Raw genomic sequence first — 22,292 nt, 5'->3', positions numbered from 1 at the left:
TCACCCCATTTTCCAGTCTCCCTCTTATTCCTCTCATCATAACTCTTAGTCAACCAACACCTAAAAGCAAATCATTTTATTCTTGATCCAAATTTTTTCCTTATTTGCTTTTTGTGGGTCCATACCCCCTTTTTTTCTGTTGTTTTGTTTTGTTTTTTTGTTTGTTTGTTTTTTTGACCCTTTATTACTTCTCCCCAATTCAGGCCCTCCAGTACAAGCATTGTTTGTTCTATTTAGTACAATATAATTCACAGTTCACCACAAGATTTTCTCAAGAAAGAGGGGAGAGGAGAGAAGAGGAAAAAAGGAGGGGGGAAATAATTTAATTTTTTAAATAAATTTTTAATTTTATTTTTCTTTATTTAATTTTTTTTTAAAAACTCTTCAATTTTTTATTTTTATTTTTTTAACTTTTTATTCTTTATTAAATATCATTAATACTATCAACAAAACCACCCTCAGATGCCATTAAGGAAAAGGAAATCAAATATCATGGATACAAAAGAAAGAGAGGTAACACAGATAGATGAGGAAAAATCTATGGAGAAAAATTTAATATATTGGAAACCTTGGAGTTAAACGACAGAGAATTTAAAATAGAAATCCTAAAAATACTCAGAGATATACAAGAAAACACAGAAAGGCAATTTAGGGAGCTCAGAAAACAACTCAATGAACACAAAGAATGTATTTCCAAGGAAATTGAAACTATAAAAACAAATCAAACAGAGATGAAAAATGAGGTAACAAGCTTAGCTAATAGAACAGGCCAGATAGAGGGTAGGATTAGTGAAATAGAAGACAAGCAACTTGAAGCACAACAGAGAGAAGAAGAAAGAGACTCAAAAATTTAAAAAAATGAGATAGCCCTACAGGAATTATCTGACTCCATCAAAAAGAATAACATAAGAATAATAGGTATATCAGAGGGAGAAGAGAGAGAAAATGGAATGGAGAACATACTCAAACAAATAATAGATGAGAACTTCCTAAGCCTGTGGAAAGAACTAAAGCCTCAAATTCAAGAAGCAAACAGAACACCGAGTTTTATTAACCCCAACAAACCTACTCCAAGGCACATCATAATGAAATTGGCACAAACCAACGGCAAAGAAAAAATTCTCAAGGCAGCCAGGGAAAAGAAGAATACAACATATAAAGGAAGGCCCATTAGATTATCATCAGATTTCTCAACAGAAACTCTACAAGCTAGAAGAGAGTGGACCCCAATATTTAAAGTCCTGAAAGAAAGGAACTTTCAGCCACGAATACTATACCCATCAAAGCTACCCTTCAAATATGAAGGAGAAATAAAAACATTCACAGATACAGAAAAGATGAGGGAATTTATCATCAGAAAACCCCCACTCCAGGAACTACTAAAGGGGGTTCTCCAATCAGATACAAAGAAGAAAAAAAAACAAAGCCACAAGTAAAAGCTCCAAGAAGAACACAATAAAACCAAATTTAAACTGTGACAACAACAAAAAGAAAGGGGGAGGAGAGGATGGAGATTAACAGTAGCAAAGGACAATGGACTGCAAAAGTACTCACAAAATAGTGCACTACAATGAACAGGGTAGGAACCTTTTTCATTACTTAAAGGTAACCACCATTGAAAAAACCACCACAGAAGCACATGATTTAAAAAAGATAGCAACAGAGGAAAGATGTATGGAATACAACCAAATAAAAACAAAAGATAGAAAGATGAAAGAGAAGGATCAAACAAGACAAAAAACTAACAAAAAGCAATCTATAAAATGGCAATAGGAAACTCACAAGTGTCAATAATTACACTAAATGTAAATGGATTAAACTCACCAATAAAAAGGCACAGAGTAGCAGAATGGATTAAAAAAGAAAATCCAACTGTATGCTGCCTACAGGAAACTCATCTAAGTAACAAGGATAAAAACAAATTCAAAGTGAAAGGCTGGAAAACAATACTCCAAGCAAATAACATCCAAAAAAAAGCAGGTGTAGCAATACTCATATCGGATAATGCTGACTACAAGACAGGAAAAGTACTCAGAGACAAAAATGGCCATTTCATAATGGCTAAGGGGACACTGAATGAAGAAGACATAACAATTCTTAATATATATGCACCAAACCAAGGAGCACCAAAATATATAAGACAGCTACTTATTGATCTTAAAACAAAAACTGACAAAAATACAATCATACTTCGAGACCTCAATACACTGCTGACGGCTCTAGGTCGGTCATCCAAACAGAGAATCAACAAAGACATTGTGGCCTTAAACAAAACACTAGAGCACCTGGATATGATAGACATCTACAGGACATTTCATCCCAAAGTGACTGAATATACATTTTTCTCCAGTGTACATGGATCATTCTCAAGAATTGACCATATGTTGGGCCACAAAAACAACATCAGCAAATTCAGAAAAATCGAAGTTGTACCAAGCATATTTTCTGATCTTAAAGCCTTGAAACTAGAATTCACTGCAAAAAAGAGGAAAAAAACCCCACAAAAATGTGGAAACTAAACAACATACTTTTAAAAAATGAATGGGTCAAAGAAGAAATAAGTGCAGAGATAAAAAGATATATCCAGACAAATGAAAATGACAATACGACATATCAGAATCTATGGGATGCAGCAAAAGCAGTGATAAGAGGGAAGTTCATATCAATTCAGGCATATATGAACAAACAAGAGAGAGCCCAAGTGAACTACTTAACTTCACACCTTAAGGAACTAGAAAAAGAAGAACAAAGACAACCCAAAACCAGCCGAAGAAAGGAGATAATAAAAATCAGAGCAGAAATAAATGAAATAGAGAACAGAAAAACTATAGAAAAAATTAATAGAACAAGGAGCTGGTTCTTTGAAAAGATCAACAAAATTGACAAACCCTTGGCAAGACTTACCAAGGAAAAAAGAGAAAGAACTCATATAAACAAAATCCAAAATGAAAGAGGAGAAATCACCACGGACACCATAGATATACAAAGAATTATTGTAGAATACTATGAAAAACTTTATGCCACTAAATTCAACAACCTAGAAGAAATGGATAAATTCTTAGAACAATACAACCTTTCTAGACTGAGTCAAGAAGAAGCAGAAAGCCTAAACAGACCTATTAGTAGAGAAGAAATAGAAAAAAACATTAAAAACCTCCCCAAAAATAAAAGTCCAGGCCCAGACGGCTATAACAGCGAATTTTATCAAAGATTCAAAGAAGACTTGGTTCCTATTCTACTCAAAGTCTTCCAAAAAATTGAAGAAGAAGCAATACTTCCAAACGCATTTTATGAGGCCAACATAACCCTCATACCGAAACCAGGCAAGGATGTCACAAAAAAAGAAAACTACAAACCAATATCTCTAATGAATACAGATGCTAAAATACTAAACAAAATACTAGCAAATCGAATACAACAACATATTAAAAAAATAATACATCATGATTAAGTGGGATTCATCCCAGAATCTCAAGGATAGTTCAACATACGTAAAACGGTTAACGTAATACACCATATCAACAAAACAAAGAACAAAAATCACATGATCTTATCAATAGACACAGAAAAGGCTTTCGATAAAATACAACACAATTTTATGTTTAAGACTCTCAACAAAATGGGTATAGAAGGAAAATATCTTAACATGATAAAGGCCATATATGATAAACCATCAGCTAACATCATATTAAATGGCACAAAACTGAAGGCTTTCCCCCTTAAATCAGGAACAAGACAGGGTTGTCCACTCTCTCCACTCTTATTTAATGTGGTACTAGAGGTTCTAGCCAGAGCAATCAGACAAGACAAAGAAATAAAAGCCATCCATATCGGAAAAGAAGAAGTAAAGGTATCACTTTTTGCAGATGATATGATCCTATACATCGAAAACCCCAAAGAATCCACAAAAAGACTACTAGAAACAATAAGCCAATACAGTAAGGTCACAGGATACAAAATTAACATACAGAAGTCAATAGCTTTTCTATATGCCAACAATGAAACATTTGAGAACGAACTCAAAAGAATAATCCCCTTCACGATTGCAACAAAAAAAAATAAAATACCTAGAAATAAACATAACAAAGAATGTAAAGGACTTATATAATGAAAACTATAAACCATTGTTAAGGGAAATCGAAAAAGATATAATGAGATGGAAGAATATTCCTTGTTCTTGGTTAGGAAAAATAAATATAATCAAGATGGCCATATTACCCAAAGCAATATACAAATTTAATGCAATTCCCATCAAAATTCCAATGACATTTTTTAAAGAAATGGAACAAAAAATCATCAGATTTATATGGAACTATAAAAAACCCCGAATAGCCAAAGCAATCCTAAAGAAAAAGAATGAAGCTGGGGGCATTACAATACCTGACTTCAAACTATATTATAGGGCCACGACAATCAAAACAGCATGGTATTGGCAGAAAAATAGACACTCAGACCAATGGAACAGAATAGAAAACCCAGAAATAAAACTACATATATATAGTCAAATAATTTTTGATAAAGGGGCCAACGACACACAATGGAGAAAAGAAAGCCTCTTCAACAAATGGTGCTGGGAAAACTGAAAAGCCACATGCAAAAGAATGAAACTAGACTATAGTTTGTCCCCCTGTACTAAAATTAACTCAAAATGGATCAAAGATCTAAACATAAGACCTGACACAATTAAGTACATAGAAGAAGACATAGGTACTAAACTCATGGACCTGGGTTTTAAAGAGTATTTTATGAATTTGACTCCACAGGCAAGAGAAGTGAAGGCAAAAATTAATGAATGGGACTATATCAGACTAAGAAGTTTTTGCTCAGCAAGAGAAACTGATAACAAAATAAACAGACAGCCAACTAAGTGGGAAATGATATTTTCAAACAACAGCTCAGATAAGGGCCTAATATCCAAAATATACAAAGAACTCATAAAACTCAACAACAAACAAACAAACAATCCAATAAAAAAATGGGAAGAGGACATGAACAGACACTTCTCCCAGGAAGAAATACAAATGGCCACCAGATATATGAAAAGATGCTCATCTTCTTTAGTTATTAGAGAAATGCAATGAGATACCACCTCACACCTGTTAGATTAGCTATTATTAACAAGACAGGTAATAGCAAATGTTGGAGAGGCTGTGGAGAAAAAGGAACCCTCATACACTGTTGGTGGGAATGTAAAGTAGTACAACCATTATGGAAGAAAGTATGGTGGTTCCTCAAAAAACTGAAAATAGAACTACCTTATGACCCAGCAATCCCTCTACTGGGTATATACCCCAAAAACTCAGAAACATTGATACGCAAAGACACATGCAGCCCCATGTTCATTGCAGCATTGTTCACAGTGGCCAGGACATGGAAACAACCAAAAAGCCCTTTAATAGATGACTGGATAAAGAACATGTGGCACATATACACTATGGAATACTACTCAGCTATAAGAAATGATGACATCGGATCATTTACAGCAAAATGATGGGATCTTGATAACATTATACGAAGTGAAATAAGTAAATCAGAAAAAACCAGGAACTGCATTATTCCATACATAGGTGGGACATAAAAGTGAGACTAAGAGACATTGATAAGAGTGTGGTGGTTACGGGGGAAGGGGGGAGAGGGAAAGGGAAAAGGGAAGGGGGAGGGGCACAAAGAAAACTAGATAGAAGGTGACAGAGGACAATCTGACTTTGGGTGATGGGTATGCAACATAATTGAACGACAAGATAACCTGGACATGTAATCTTTGAATATATGTATCCTGATTTATTGATGTCACCCCATTAAAAAAATAAAATTATAATAAAAATAAAAAAAATAAAGCTGTTAGTTCCTAAGGGAGTATTCTTATAAAAATTTATTTTGGGGTGCTAATAAGCCCCCTCTAAATACTTGGGACACAGTCTTTGAATTTAATAGTTTGACTGCTGATGTCAACTATTACAGTACAATTTATGGAAAGGTAAGACCCAAAGGGTCAATTTGAAAGGAGATAGGTCATATCAATCCTTTATCTTGATGTCAGAGTGATTCAGAGAACTTAAAATTTATTTTGGTCCTAGCCAGTGGTTCAATGGATATAGCATCGGCCTGGTGTATGGACATCCTGGATTCAAGTCCTGGTCATTGCACACAAGAGAAGTGACCATCTGCTTTTCCCTGCCCCTACTCACTCCCCCTTCTCTCCTTCTTCCCCTCCTGCAGCCAGTGGCCAGATTAGTTCGAGCGTGGACCTGGGTGCTAAGGATAGCTCTGTTGGAGCGCTTCAGCCCTGAGTGCTAAAAATAGCTCAGTATTCAAGCATTGGCCACAGACGAAGTTGCTGGGTGGATCCTGGTTGGGTGCATGTGGGAGTCCCATTGATTGATTGGGAGTAAAAGGAAGGGGGAAGGGAGAAAAAGAGAAAAGCATCAACTCACTGTTACATTTAGTTGGTCCATTTAGTTGTGCACTAATTGATTACTTCTTGTAAGTGCCCTGACTGGAGATTGAACCTGTGACTTTGGTGTATTGGGACAACACTTTATCCATTGAGCCACCTGGTCAGTGCCCAGAAAACTTTTAATTATATACCTCCAAGAAACATGTGAGGCCAACACCACCCTATCCTTGGGGCTCAGCTAGAGTCCATGATAACCAAGGTTGGAGGATAAATTCTGGTATAGTATCCTGGATGGAGGAGAGGGGACACTGGTTCAGAATCTGAGTGTGCTTGGGGAGAAGGAACTGAGGTCACCTGGAGGGTACAGAACTACTTAAAAATGATTTAGGATGGCTTTTTTATGGATTATCTATTCCTGTGACAATCAGGGGCCAGCCTCTAGTGACTGTCTATCTGATGGTGTGATGGTACTCAGCTCCCTAATATTTCTCGTGAAACCAAAACCCTCCTATTTTGTCTGTAATCGTTGCCCACATTAAGTCTCCACCCAAACACACACACACACACACACACACACACACACACACACACACACACTACTTTCCGTTTCAGCCAGTGATATTTTGGACCCTAAATTCTCTGAAAAAAATAGAGAACTATCTCACCAAGCGAAGGATGTGAGCTCCTAGACTTTGGCTTTGAAAATGTTTAGCTTAAAAACTCAGTCCCCTAGATCACAAGTTTCGTTGCCCCCACCCCTCAGTTACAGTGTATGAACAAGGGGTCATTCGAATTCCCATGAGAGAAAATTAATTGAATGGGCTTTACAGGATTAATGGATTTCATTTGGTTCTAAAAAATCTTCCTACTAGGCTGTTTCTCCAGTGTTGTGACTATTAGGTCTTTCCTTCACTTTGAACTACCTAGAAAATGTTTCATGTGTTTATGTCTCATGAGTCTGTATTTCTAGTTTGGATCCATGTAATTTTAATTTGTTTTTGGTCACATTATTTAAAAATTAGTTCACAGAGTATAAAATATATATATATATATAGGGTAAACACTGCTCACTCTTGTGCTTACCCTCAGTGCTATTAACAGGAAATGCATTTCTGACACTTTTAAAATGAGCAATCACACGTATAATTAACTTGGTTAAAACTTCCTTCCTGGTAACTGCAACACTTCCTCTGCATCTGGATACGAAGGGAGACCCAGAAAAGCGGAAGAGTTTAGAGGCACACGGCTGGGTAGGTTCAAATTTATTGTTTTTAAAAATTAAACAAATGATCCTTCAGCATCATCACCTCCACTGCTTTCTCAGGTAATTTTTGTCCTTTCTATATTTGCCCATTGTTGGATCTGACTCGGAATAATGACACTTCCTTCTCTGCTAGAATATTTTTATCTATCGGAACTGCTGTCGGTTCTGAAGATGATACTACTACTACTGAATGTCTCTGTTTCATTGTCTACTCCGACCTGTCTGTGTAGATATCCACAAGATTCCAGCAATAGTTTTATAGGTGCATCAGCCCGTTTTTGTTTGTGTTTGGGAGGAAGAGGGCGGGCACGGGAACCTGTCAGCAGCTTCACGTTTTCCAGTGCACACTTAGCCATTACTGTGCTCATCAGTGTTTCTTACATCTTCTCGTAACCTCCAAGCATGAAGGGAAGCAGTGAGTATTTAATCTACCTGTTTTCTTCTGTTTCTTGTATCTTGTAAAATGGCTTGGGATCACTGGGGCAGATATTGCTCTCTATTTTGTATGCTGCCAAAATTCAGACCTCTTTTATTACAGTGTCTGTATTAATGTATCCTACAGTTCTCTTCTTTATTAGTTATTCTATAATGTAACAACATTACAGACCAAATAGTGAATGTTTTAAGCTGCAAGGGACAGTGCTTTGGAACAGTTAGTTTCATGTATTTACTAAATAGAACTTCATAATATTTTATGAGAGGTACTATTACCTTTAAGAGTAACTGTAAGCTAAGATTTAAACAGAACTTTGAATGTAATAAAACTTGTCTTTCTTATCTTTTAATCAAACTTTTCTTTTTGGTATGTGTCAAATGCTCCACTACTTCTAAAGAGATAAGTTATGAGTCTCACTAACATTAGTCATTTAAGGGAGTAAATGATATTTTCTGAAACATTAATTTTTGTGTCAATAGTTGATTCTTATTTAAAATATAATATCTTATCACATAGTGGTACTAAATATTAAAATAAAAATACCTTACTTATACTTTAATTTTAGCATTTCAATCATATTTGAAGTGTTTCTTAGTGCAGTATGTCACAGTAATACTTAAATGTTTTGTGCAGGGTAGGTACTCATTAAATATTTATGGAAAGAGTAGATAAACTGATGAAAAGAAACTTCTAAATTCTCATTATAAAGATGAAAATATTAGAAAAAAAAGTTAAATAACCAATTGGGATCCAAGTAGCAGGTTACTGGAGCCCAGAAATCCTGCCTTCCATCCTATGGCTTCTTCACAAATGCAGAGGAAAATGGAATGAAAGTTAAAATTAGCTGAATGCTCCTATTAAGACAGTTTAGCCTTGGGTGACTCCCCTAAGACACGAATATAGCAATGGCAACCAGATTATCATGGTTCAAAATGTGAAATATCTACAACTGTTTTTGGTTGAAACTACTGAGTCTGGTATATTTGAGTTTTATCAATGAAATGTTTACCTTTCCTAACTAGAAAGAAAAAAAAGAAAAAAAGAAAGAAAGACAGGAAGTTGCCTAGGGAGTAGATACCCCAGTTTGAACACACAGTTTGAACACACAGAATGTCAAGTGAGGCTGGGTAAGGTGTCTGGGTCCCAAGAAGTGTGACTGAACAAAGAGAAAATAAGTTGGAGGCCTGTTTTCACAGTGGGGTGTTTCAGCATTTCACAGTGCACTCTGTAAGCTAGGGCTTGACCCTTTAACTGGACTGTTTCACTCATCCATGCATTTTAATATGCTTAAAAACAATTACTACTTTGAGCCATTAAAATGTCAGACACCATGCTAGAGTAGTGTTTTATATATCACCTTTATTAAATTAAATTTTCTACCCTGGCCAGTTGGCTCAGTGGCTAAAGCATCAACCTGGCATGCAGACACCCCTGGTTGGATTCCCCGTCAGGGTACACATGAGAAGGTGACCATCTCCTTCTTTTCCCCCTTCTCTTTCTCTTATCTCTCACAGCCAGCAGCTGGTTGGTCTGAGCATCAGCCCCAGGCACTGAAGATAGCTCGGTTGATTCAAGTATTGGCCCCAGATGAAGGTTGCCAGGTGCACTCCAGTCAGGGCACATGTGAGAGTCAGTCACTCTATCTCCCCTCCTCTCATTTAAAAAGAATTAAATTTTCAAACATGATGATAGAAAGAATGATTACTGAACCCATTGTTTATACTGAACAAGTACATGTATTGACTTATTTAATTCTCACCTCCACCACCTGAGGTACTACTCCACTTGACAGACGGGAAACAGTCTCAGAGATTATTTAACTAGGTCAGGTCACCCAATGCTAAGTGGCGGGTTCAGTATTCATGGGGGTGACTCCAAAGCCCCTGTACGCCCCTGAACAAGTCATTGTCATTCTTCTACATCTTCTCCTTCCGCCATCCACAGCAAAACGCCACCAGAAAGTGCCTTCCCTGTGACAGAGCCCTCTGTTTCTCCGCTCACAGGTCACGCAGGGCATGGAGCTGGAGGACGATGAACAGCCCGTGGTTCTGAGAGAGGACAACCGCCGCCGACGCCGGAGGATGAAGCCACGCGGCTCGGCGGCCAGTCTGTCCTCCATGGAGCACATCCTCATCGAGTTTGTGTTGCCCACCAGCCAGCGCACCAAGACCCCGGAAACGGCGCTACTGAAAGTGGCCGGCCACAAAACTGTGGAGCAGATGAAGGCGCAGGTGTGGCTGTGCGCGCTGGAGATCAGCGTGGTGGCAGACTTCTACCACCGGCTCAGCCCGGACCACTTCCAGCTGCTCTACCAGAAGAAGGGGCAGTGGTACGAGATCTACGACAAGTACCAGGTGGTGCAGACACTGGACTGCCTGCGCTACTGGAAAACGCTGCATGGGAGCTCCGGCCAGATCCACGTGGTGCAGCGGTGCCCTCCCTCGGAGGAGACTCTGGCCTTCCAGCGGCAGCTCACCGCACTCATGGGCTATGATGTCACCGACGTCAGCAATGTGCACGACGACGAGCTCGAGTTCACGCGCCGCCGCCTGGTCACCCCACGAATGGTGGAGGTGGCTGGCCGTGACCCCAAGCTCTACGCTATGCACCCCTGGGTGACATCCAAGCCCCTCCCAGAATACCTGTTGAGGAAGATTACCAACAACTGCATCTTCATCATCATTCACCGCAGCACCACTAGCCAGACCGTCAAGGTCTCGGCCGAAGACACCCCAGGTGCCATCCTCCAGAGCTTCTTCACCAAGATGGCCAAGAAGAAGTCTCTGATGGATATCCCTGAAGGCCAAAATGAACAGGACTTTGTGCTGCGTGTCTGTGGCCGCGATGAATACCTGGTGGGTGAGACGCCCATCAAAAACTTCCAGTGGGTGAGGCATTGCCTCAAGAATGGGGAGGAGATTCACCTGGTGCTTGACACGCCTCCGGACCCAGCCCAGGACAAGGTGAGGAAGGAAGAGTGGCCACTGGTGGACGACTGCACAGGAGTCACCAGCTATCATGAGCAGCTGACTATCCATGGGAAGGACCACGAAAGCGTGTTCACTGTGAGCTTGTGGGACTGTGACCGGAAGTTCAGGGTCAAAATCAGAGGCATCGATATCCCAGTCCTGCCTCGGAACACTGACCTCACGGTGTTTGTGGAGGCAAACATCCAGTATGGGCAGCAAGTCCTTTGCCAGAGGAGAACCAGCTCCAAACCCTTCACGGAGGAGGTGCTGTGGAATGTGTGGCTTGAGTTCAGTATCAAAATCAAAGATTTACCCAAGGGGGCTCTGCTGAACCTCCAGATCTACTGTGGCAAAGCTCCGGCACTCTCTGGCAAAGCCTCTGCAGAGACTCCCAGTAGTGAATCCAAAGGTAAAGCTCAGCTTCTCTATTATGTGAACCTACTGCTAATAGACCACCGTTTCCTCCTGCGCCACGGGGAATATGTGCTCCACATGTGGCAGATATCTGGGAAGGGAGAAGACCAAGGGAGCTTCAATGCTGACAAGCTCACATCTGCAACCAACCCAGACAAGGAAAATTCAATGTCCATCTGCATTCTTCTGGACAATTACTGTCACCCAATAGCCTTGCCTAAGCATCAGCCCACTCCTGACCCTGAAGGGGACCGGATTCGAGCAGAAATGCCCAACCAGCTTCGGAAGCAACTGGAGGCAATCATAGCCACTGATCCACTTAACCCTCTCACAGCAGAAGACAAAGAATTGCTCTGGCATTTCAGATATGAAAGTCTTAAGCATCCTAAAGCATATCCTAAGTTATTTAGCTCAGTGAAATGGGGACAGCAAGAAATTGTGGCCAAGACATACCAACTGTTATCCAGAAGGGAGGTCTGGGATCAAAGTGCTTTAGATGTTGGGCTAACAATGCAACTCTTGGACTGCAACTTTTCGGATGAAAATGTAAGAGCCATTGCGGTTCAGAAATTGGAAAGCTTGGAGGACGATGACGTTCTGCATTACCTGCTGCAGCTGGTCCAGGTAGGAGATGCAGAGTTCTCTATAGAGCCCTCTTCTGAGGAGCTTATTTGCATGTGCACAGGCACCCCCTCTGTTGTCATCAAATGCCTTTTGTCCAGAGCATCATGATCTCTCAAAACAGATCTGAAGAAACCACTTCAAAAGTAGCAAACTGTTCCATTTATTTATTTTTATTGTCTTTAAGAGTTTTCTGATAAGCATTTTAAAGATGTTACTATTTCCACTTTTTAGGAGAACTGGCACTGTGGGAACACTTTGTCCTTATTGTATGAATGATGGGTTTGACTGATGGAAAGCTCCTTTGTGCCAAGGCTCCAAGTGATACATGCTTTTTGTGTGTTATCACATTTAACTCTCCCAAAAACTCTAGAGAGGTCAAATCAGTATTTTATTATAAGGAAACTATGTGCCCAAGGTCATAGACTTTGAAAGACTGGAATTCAAACTCAGTAGGTCTGACTCCAGTTCCTGTTCTTTTCACTGTCTCCCAATGTCCTGCATTGCTCCCGTGTCAGAATTGTGTGTCCTAGAGAGAAAAGGTCATACTCTCTGATTACAGTATGATCACAATTCATAAATAATACCTCATGTCTGGATGGGACCTGGAACACCCTTCTCTTTACACAGGTCTGACACTGCATTTCCACTCCTGTCTTCATGCCTTTCCCTGAGGTCAAGTGAGGCTACATGATTTGCCTAAGGTTTTCTTAGGAAGTTAAAGAAAGGAGGAACAGTTCTCCTGCTCACTGAAGCCAATTTCAGATTATGTTGTGCTGCATAACAAGGATGAGAAAGTAAAGAAATCAGAATAGATATTCTATTTTAGAGTGCAGAAGTGTTCATTCATTTATTCAGCAACATGTGCATAGTACTTCCGCTTGTATAGAGCAGTGGTAAAAACAGCCCACCTCTGCCCTTGTGTAGCCTGCAGTGCATGGAGAAGACTGACATTAAATGACATATATACAAGCAGATAGTTAATAACAAATCATGATGAATGCTTTAGGGAAAAACTACAGAGTACTATGAGAAAAAAGTTAGGGGTCCTTAGACTGAAGAAGCAAGGGACAGTTCTGAATAGGTGATGTTTGACCTGAGAGAGTTAAGATTATCCAGGCTAAGTGTTAGACACTAAACTGCCTAATTATTATCTGTATTGACAGGAAGGCCCTGGAGTTTTCTGATAAGCATTTTGGATACTCTCCACTTTACCTCTACATCTTCACCTTCCATTAGGCAGATACTTGAAACATTATATTTGGACTTTGCCTTCATCAATCAGATATATCCAGTATTTTTCTCTGCCCATGAGTACAGACACTACCATAACACTAATGCAAATTTTAGAATAATCCAAGTATCTTCAGCTTTCTAACTCTCCATAACAAACAGAACATAAAACAAACTAGCATAAAATGTGTTGCAACTCCCAAGGCCACCATGAATTATTTTACATTGTCATTGTCACAAACAATTGCAGAATTGGAAAACAAATGGTGTTCTTGAAAGTATTTAAATGAAAAAGGTCAATAAGTAATATTAGCCTTGAATTTGTGGTCTTAAATTTGAAGAAGAGTAGTCATTTGTAAAATCACTTGAGGCATTTTCAGATATGGCCAAATGACTCATTTCAGTTCAAATGGTTGAGATTTGTGTTGCCTTTACAGAAGTGAACCATAAAGAAGGTTGAAAAGATTCACATTAGGGTTAGAAAATTAAAACATTTCTAAAGTGAGTGCTGGTGGCAAAATGACCACATTCTCAGAATTCAGATCTCAGCTGGAGCTACAACAGCATCTATTTGACCATACCCCTGGAAAGCCTCTTTAAAAGTATGGAGATAATTGAAATATTACCAAGTCAGTATTGATCACTTCTAAACTGGGAAGCGAGAGTAAGAAGTGGCAATCATACCAAAAGCCCCCAAGCCATAATACATGCAGTTAAATGGGAATTTCTCCTGTTTCATCTGAAAAAAGAACAGATCATGTCTATTTATAAAGAAAATACTCTGAGATATTTAATTTTAAGACTCTTCTCTTTATGTTTATACATGATCTCTACCCTATAATTTTAAATATGTATCTATAATGATCAATGTTTATTAGTCTGGCTGCTTTTAAATTTATGAACTATTGCAAAGTTATAGAAAAGTACAGAGAATGATATATTATGCACCTTATGCACCCACCAGGATTCAATTATTTTTCACATTTTATTGGTTCTATTTTATACAACATAGAGCTATCATCTAATTTAGTATCTCTATATTAAACAAGTGATATAAAAACTACTAAACACTACAAATCCTGAGGAAGCATATAAAATGAGAAATTTTCAGAGAGCAAGCTCTGCACACACCACGGGGCGGCAGGGAGCAGCGCTCAATCAGCAAGCATTGGCCGCCTTGCTGTGAACTTGCAGAGGGAACCTGGGAGCAGCTCCGGCACCTGCCAGCCTGATGCAGACCCACATCCTGAGCCAGGGATTTGTAGGATCTTCACATCTAGTAAATACTTTTCTCCTTATATGAACTCTATCTCCACTGTGTACTTTCTTTACAACACCCTCTCTTACCTTGCACTCATAGATTTGTTACAGCCATCTCCATCTCTCTTCTATCCTTCCAATCAAGTGAGCCCTGAATGGGAACAAAAGCCCTCCAATCTTCACCTTTGAAGTTATCAAAAGCACATAACCGAGTTCTGGCTTCCACTCTTGGTCCTTAAGCAAGTCGTTCACTCTGGCCCAAAGTGTCCTTGAAAAACAGGGGTGACGAAAACTGATGGTACGATTCTCACCACCCCAGCCATAAAACCCACCACGCCGGGCACCGGTTTTCCTCCATTTCCTTTTTCCTGATTAACCAGCATAAAATGCAGCCCAACAGGCCCTGGCCAGTTGGCTCAGTGGTAGAGCGTTGGCCTGGCGTGCAGAGGTCCCGGGTTCGATTCCCGGCCAGGGCACACAGGAGAAGCGCCCATTTGCTTCTCCACCCCTCCCCCTCTCCTTCCTCTCTGTCTCTCTCTTCCCCTCCCGCAGCCAAGGCTCCATTGGAGCAAAGATGACCCCAGCGCTGGGGATGGCTCCTTGGCCTCTGCCCCAGGCGCTAGAGTGGCTCTGGTCGCAACAGAGCGACGCCCCGGAGGGGCAGAGCATCGCCCCCTGGTGGGCGTGCGGGGTGGATCCCGGTCAGGTGCATGCGGGAGTCTGTCTGACTGTCTCTCCCCATTTCCAGCTTCAGAAAAATACAAAAAAAAAAAAAAAATGCAGCCCAACAAATGCCAGTGTGTTTTTCCCTTAGGCTGTGAAATTTGAGCCTTACCATGACAGTGCCCTTGCCAGATTTCTGCTGAAGCGTGGCTTAAGAGTAAGTACTTCCATTGTGATAACAGCATAACATTTTTTAAATTTCTGGGAATTGGCTGATAGATCTATAGCATTAGTCACAACAATTTCACCTGTCTTGTTCCCACTCTCAGAACAAAAGAATTGGTCACTTCTTGTTTTGGTTCTTAAGAAGTGAGATAGCCCAGTCCAGGCACTATCAGCAGAGGTTCGCTGTGATCCTGGAAGCCTACCTGAGGGGCTGTGGAACCGCCATGCTGCACGACTTTACCCAACAAGTCCAAGTGATTGAGATGTTACAGAAAGTGACCATTGATATTAAATCGCTCTCTGCTGAAAAGTATGACGTCAGTTCCCAAGGTAGGGTAGCTGTTTTTTCTTGGTTCTCTTTCAAATGCCTTCATCCCTGCGATTCCTCTTCCTCTGTAAGGCATTGTATCTTCCTAAAGAGAGCAAAGAATAAATCTTTTTAATCTTTTTGTCTTCACAGAGCAAGCAAATTTAAAGTTCTCCCTTTATAAGTTAATATATTTTTAAAACTATGTATATTTCTAATCATGAGTTTCTGATAAATATTAAACTGAAAAATTTTTTAAGCATTATGCAGATATAAGATCTAGTTTTTTGGGAACTATTGTGCATATACACACAAAAATTAGTTATTTTCAAATATTTGCCTTTTTTCTCCCTATCTTTCAATATTGCATATAATTTTCTAATTTTCAGTCTTTTAAAGTAATGAATTATTGAGAAGCTATTTAAATTTTTTGACCAAATATATATGCATACATATATATATACACACACATATATATATACCTCCATATTTATTACATAAATATATTACATATTTCTATGTGTATATATATCTATGTATATAATATATATCAATCAGAGTACTTCCTTTGAAAAATATATACCACCTCTTCTCTGAAGGTATATCCAATATTGTCTTATCCCTAAGAAATCCTGTCCCTACTCTAGGAAAATTAATCATTCTTTCTCTGTAGTCCCATAGTTTTGGGTTGATACTGCATTAAATTATAGTCATCAATGCATTTTTCTGGTCTAAACTATATGTGCCTTGCAGCTATGAAATTTCTCTTATTTTTGTTTGTGTGCCTAGACCCAGCAGTATGGCTCATCGTAGACACTCACTAACATACTAAGCCAGTATTTTAAACTTTTGACTATTTAGAATTTTTATTTTTTCCCTTTGATTCTTTTCTGATACACCAATAATGCTCTATCCCCAAAATAATAATGGTAATAATGACCTTACTCATTTTTTATTGTAAGTAAGAAAGGGGAAAATTTGTTCTGGCCCCCAGTCTGTCTGTCTGTTATAGAGGGAATGGTTTTTAATTATGTATTTTCCCTTTAGAATTTTCAGGCTGTCACATCATCTTCACACAGCCTAACTTACTCTTTTGAAAAGATTTTACAGACCTTTCCTGAATTTTATTTAATATGGCCTTCAAATGTCTTTCCCCTAATCAGAGGGCAGTTTAAACTTTCATACATTAGAAAGAAAATTTCAGTATCAATTCCTTAGCATTATCCTTAAAACTTCTTTCTCTACCTGATTGTCATGATATCCCATATCTATTCCCCTATTTCTATTCCGTTGTAGTATGTGCGCATAATTGCATTGCTCCCAGTATACCTGACTTATCTTGCCACCTCAAATGGATAATTCCTCAAAGATAAATACCAACTCCCTTTTATTCTACTCCCCACCAGACCAAAAAAACATATAGAATGTCAAGAATAGATGTGGCTTCAGGAAATATTATACATAATATTGCTGGTTTCTCAAACTCACATAATTCTTGTGTGCTCTTGACAATTACAGTTATTTCACAACTTAAGCAAAAGCTTGAAAACCTACAGAATTCTAATCTCCCCAAGAGCTTTAGAGTTCCATATGACCCTGGACTAAAAGCAGGAGCACTGGTGGTAGGTATCACCTTGACATCTCCACATGGTCTCTGTGTCTTCAAAATGTTTGTCAAGCCCTTCTCTGAACACTGGATATTAAAAGCCTCAACACCAGGCAATCTCCCATCATATTATTTTATATCAGTTTTCATGAGGAATCGTTGACATGCAATAAAATTTATCCATTTTCACTGTGCAATTCATCACACAAGCAAGAGAGAAAACATTTTCATTTTCATAGAAATGTTATAGAAAAAGTTCTTTCTTTTTTTTAGCAAAAGAGATAGCACAGAGAGGGACAGACAGATAGGAAAGGAGAGAGATGAGAAGCATCAATCATCCATTTTTTGTTGTGGCACTTTAGTTGTTCATTGATTGCTTTCTCATATGTGCCTTGGCCGGGGGGCTACAGCCTGAGCCAGTGACCCCTTGCTCAAGCCAGCGACCACGAGGTCATGTCTATGATCCCACACTCAAGCCAGCAACTCTGTGCTCAAGCTGGTGAGCCCATGCTCAAGCTGGATGAGCCCACGCTCAAGCCAGTGACCTCGTGGTTTTGAACCTGGGTCCTTTGTGTCACACTCCAATGCTCTATCTACTGTGCCACCTCCTGGTCAGGCTGTATTTCATTTTTAGTTGGTTCTTTCTTCCTTCCATGCCCCATCCCAAACAACCAATCTGCTTTCTACTATGTAATTTAGCCTTTTCTAGAATTTTAGGAATTGGAATTATGCAGTATAGTATGAAGTTTTTGTATCTGGATTCTTTTACTTAGCATAATAATTGTAAGAGTCTTCCATGTTGCTATATCAGTTGTCTGTTCCTTTTTAAGACTTAGTAGTATTTCCTTGTATGGGTATACCACAATTTGTTTTCCATTCACTATTTTTTTTTCTGAAGTGAGAAGCGAAGAGGCAGAGAGACAGACTCTCACATGTACCCAACCAGGATCCACCTGGCATGCCCACTAGGGGGCAATACTCTGCCCATCTGGGGCGTTGCTCTGTTGCAACCTGAGCCATTCTAGTGCTTGAGGCGGAGGCCATGGAGCCATCCTCAGCACCTGGGCCAACTTTGCTCCAGTGGAGCCTTGGCTTTGGGAGGGGAAGAGAGAGATAGAGAGAAAGGAGAAGGGGAAGGGTGGAGAAGCAGATGGGCGCTTCTCCTGTGTGCCCTGACCAGGAATCGAACCTGGGACTTTCCACATGCCGGGCTGAAACTCTACTGCTAAGCCAACCGTCCAGGGCCTCGTTGTTGTTTTTATTTTCACCTTCCTAATGATACTGAGCATCTTCTCTTGTGCCTATTTTCCATCTTCTCTTGAGAAGTTCTATTTACATCTTTTGTTCACTTTTAATGTGGGTTACCTTCTTATTCTATTTATGGATTATTTACATATTCTGGGCACAAATCCTTTATCAGATATACATTTTACAAATACTTTCCCTCAGTCTGTGGCTTGCCTTTTCATTTTCTTGGTAGTGTATTTCAAGGAGCAGAAGGTTTTAACTTTTATTAAGTCTACCTTATCACTTTTTCTTTTAAGGCACATGCCTTTTGTACCTTAAGAAATAATTGCTTAATCCAGTAATATGACCTCCACCCCATATACAGATAGACACACACATACCAAGGGACATTTGGTAATGTCTGGAGACATTTTTTGATTGTTACAACTGGGAAAATGCTACTGGCACCCAGTAGGTAGAGCCAGGAATGCTGCTAAGTATCCTACAATGCACAGGGTAGTCCCCTCCATTCCCCCAAAATTATCTAACCCAAAAGATCAATGGTGCCAACATTGAGAAATATTGCCAAATTCAATGTAACAGATATTTTTCCTAGAAATTATATAGTTTTTTTTATTTGGTTGCTTTTTGTTTTGTTTTGAGAGAGACGCAGGGAGAGAGAGACCGGAACATCATGCTGCTCCTGTGTGTTCCTTGACCAGGGAATCAAACCAGCAACCACCATGCTCTGGAGCTCCAGCCAACTGAGCTATCTAGCCAGGGCTTAATTTCTTTTGATTTATTGTTTCAGAGAGTCAGAGAGAGGAAGGGAGATAGAGGGGAGGGAGAGGGAAGCATTCATTTGTCGTTTTGCTCAGTCATGTACTCATTGGTTGCTTCCCATGTGTATCCTGACTGGGGATCAAACCAACAACCTTGTGGTTTCAGCACAACACTCTTAACCAACTGAGCTGACCAGCCAGGGCCTACAAATTATATAGTTTTAACTCTTACATTTAAGTCTTGGATCTATTTTGAATTATTTTTTGTATATGGTATGAGATAAAGATCAGGTTTCATTTTTTTATTTGAATATCTAACTTTTCCAGCACTATCTGTTGAAAAGATTGTCCTTTTTCTGTTTAAATATATTGGCAATACTTTTTTCAAGTATCATCTGACCATCCTTGGCCAGGTAGCTTAGTTGGTTCAAGTGTCATCCCAATATGTCAAGGTTGCGGATTTGATTCTCAGTTAGGGCACATATAAGAGTCAACCAATGAATGCATATATAAGTGCAACAACAAATTGATGTTTCTCTCTCTCTTTCTCCCCCTCCCCCTTCCTCTCTTTCTAAAATCAATGAGTCAGTAAGTTTTTTTCATAAAAATTAATTTAAGCTTTAAAAAAAATGTTAAATATCATCTGACCGTGTGGGTCTAGATCTAGATGCTCCATTCTGTTCCACTGATCTAAATAACTATCCTCACATCAATACTGCATGCTCTGAATAACATTCAGTAGCAAACCACTTCATATATGCCTAAGAATGTTACACAGTATATACTACTTTTGTTATGCTTTTAATTTCTACATATATTGTAAGCCCAATATGTGGTTATTGTTTTTGCTTTAAACAGTTAAAATAGATTTAACGGATAGAACATTTTTTTATATTTACCCACGTATTTACCATTGTTGGTACTCTGCATTACTTTGTGTAGGTCCATGTTTCCATCTGGCATTGTTTTCCTTCAGCCTTTAGTATTTTTTTATAGTGCATGTCTTCTGGCAAGAAATTCTTTCTTTCTTTTTTTTCTTTGTCTGTAAAATCTTTTATTCCACTTTCATGTTTGAAAGATATTTTCCTGGAGAGGAAATTCGTCCCTTCATGTTTATTTGATATCCAATTAGCAGCAAATTGGCCTATAGTAAAAATTCACACTATACTCTGTCCTTATCCAATTAGCAATTAGTAAGAATTATAACATATTGTCTGACCAGGTGGTGGCACAGTGGATAGAGCATAGGACTGGGACACAGAGGACCCAGGTTAGAAACCCCAAGGTCGCCAGCTTGAGCGCAGGCTCAATCCGGCTTGAGCGCGGGCTCACCAGCTTGAGCAGGAGGTTGCAGGCTTGAGTGTGGGATCATAGACATGACACCATGGTTGCCGGCTGGAGCCCAAGGTCTCTGTTGTGAGCCCAAGGTCACTGGCTTGAGCAAGGGGTCACATGCTATGCTGTAGCCCCCCAGTCAAGGCACATATGAGAAAGCAATCAGTGAATAACTAAGGTGACACAATGAAGAATTGATGCTTCTCATCTCTCTCCCTTCCTGTCACTGTCCCTCTCTCTGTCTCTCATGGTGTCTCTGTCAAAAAAAAAAGAATAATAACATATTAATACAGCTTCAGATTGTGCTTGCTTTTTTAACAGACCACATCACATTTTTGATGCATGGTAAATTCACTTGTGGTCAGAACTCCTATGATTTTTTAATTTTGGAGGGAGGGGCTGCTAAGCCACATTTCCCACAAAGTTCCTTGAATTTATTTAAATGTATGGGGGTTTTCTGGAAGGAGGAGGTGTTGTACCAGAGTGTCAAATATCTATTTACTGCAGTTACACTTTATCTTACTATATTTGGCCTATTACTTGTGATTGTGCAGTAACAGTTTTTAGATATTGTGGTAGCAATAGAAATATTTTTTTTCTCAAATTAAATCTTGGGGAAGGCAAATAAATAAAGACAGCTGCTCTATGTTAGAGGGGTCCTGTCAGAGTGGGGAGTACAGAGGATGACACCTCTTAGGCATCTTCACAGACTCTTAGGGTTCCTTGGAACAAACATTGAGAACCATTGGTTTAAGTGTTGTGAATTGCTCTCGCTAGCATTTTCAGATTTGCTGAGAACACTTTCTGAATTTTTACCCAAATCACAAAAGTCATTTTCTATTTCTTTTTTAATTCAGTGAGAAGAAAGGAGGCAGTCAGATAGACTCCTACAAGCACCTGGACCAGGATCCACCCGGCAAGCCCACTAGGGAGCGATGCTCTGCCCATCTGGGGCCATTGCTTCATCGCTCCAACCGAGCTTTTCTTAGCACCTGAGATGGAGATTATGAAGCCATCCTCAGTGCCTGAGGCCAACTTGCTCCCATCCAGCCATGGCTGCAGGAGGAGTAGAAAGAGAGAGAGAGAAGCGAGAGGGGGAGGGATGGAGAAGCAGACTGTTGCTTCTTCTGTGTGCCCTGACCAGGAATCGAACCCAGGACATCTACATGCTGGGCTGATGCTCTACCACTAAGCCAATCAGCCAGGGTGAAAGTCATTTTCTAACTAAGAGTTTGTCCCAGTTATTTTTAGTGACACTTCACAGGAAGATGTGTGTCTCTGCAGTGTGTATTCCTTGTGTATCAAGACATCTATCTGACTATTTCCTTACAGGTTGAAAAATGTAAAGTGATGGCTTCCAAGAAAAAGCCCCTTTGGCTGGAGTTTAAATGTGCCGACCCTACAGCTCTATCAAATGAAACAATTGGAATTATCTTTAAACATGGTGATGACTTACGCCAAGACATGCTTATTTTACAGGTATGCTACTCTTAGGGAATCTTTTTTTTTCTTTCAATTATCTGAAAAACTAATTCTAGTATATTAGATCTAAA

General features: G+C 39.5%; 1 protein-coding gene across 5 annotated transcripts in view; it reads left to right on the top strand.

The window, feature by feature from the left end:
- Positions 1-7,599: 7,599 nt before the first annotated feature.
- PIK3CG (phosphatidylinositol-4,5-bisphosphate 3-kinase catalytic subunit gamma) overlaps positions 7,600-22,292 on the top strand; it is a 124,410-nt gene continuing 109,717 nt past the window's right edge. For 2 of the 5 annotated variants that reach the window (XR_010746217.1, XM_066342880.1), the window contains exons 1-6: positions 7,600-7,721; positions 10,101-12,104; positions 15,409-15,474; positions 15,587-15,812; positions 17,308-17,411; positions 22,072-22,218. Coding sequence is in view for 4 of the 5 variants with exons in the window: in XM_066342880.1 (XP_066198977.1) it covers positions 10,113-12,104; positions 15,409-15,474; positions 15,587-15,812; positions 17,308-17,411; positions 22,072-22,218 (2,535 nt within the window). In the remaining variant the exon portion in view is untranslated. Of the gene's footprint in view, positions 7,722-7,948; positions 8,077-10,100; positions 12,105-15,408; positions 15,475-15,586; positions 15,813-17,307; positions 17,412-22,071; positions 22,219-22,292 lie in introns of those variants that run through there. The other 3 variants (XM_066342883.1, XM_066342882.1, XM_066342884.1) reach the window with 3 other exon arrangements.

This window comes from Saccopteryx leptura, chromosome 6, assembly GCF_036850995.1.
Source record: "Saccopteryx leptura isolate mSacLep1 chromosome 6, mSacLep1_pri_phased_curated, whole genome shotgun sequence".
Classification (NCBI taxonomy): domain Eukaryota; kingdom Metazoa; phylum Chordata; class Mammalia; order Chiroptera; family Emballonuridae; genus Saccopteryx; species Saccopteryx leptura.
The sequence above is the reverse complement of the archived record's forward strand: the minus strand, read 5'-3'. Positions and strand labels throughout refer to the sequence as shown.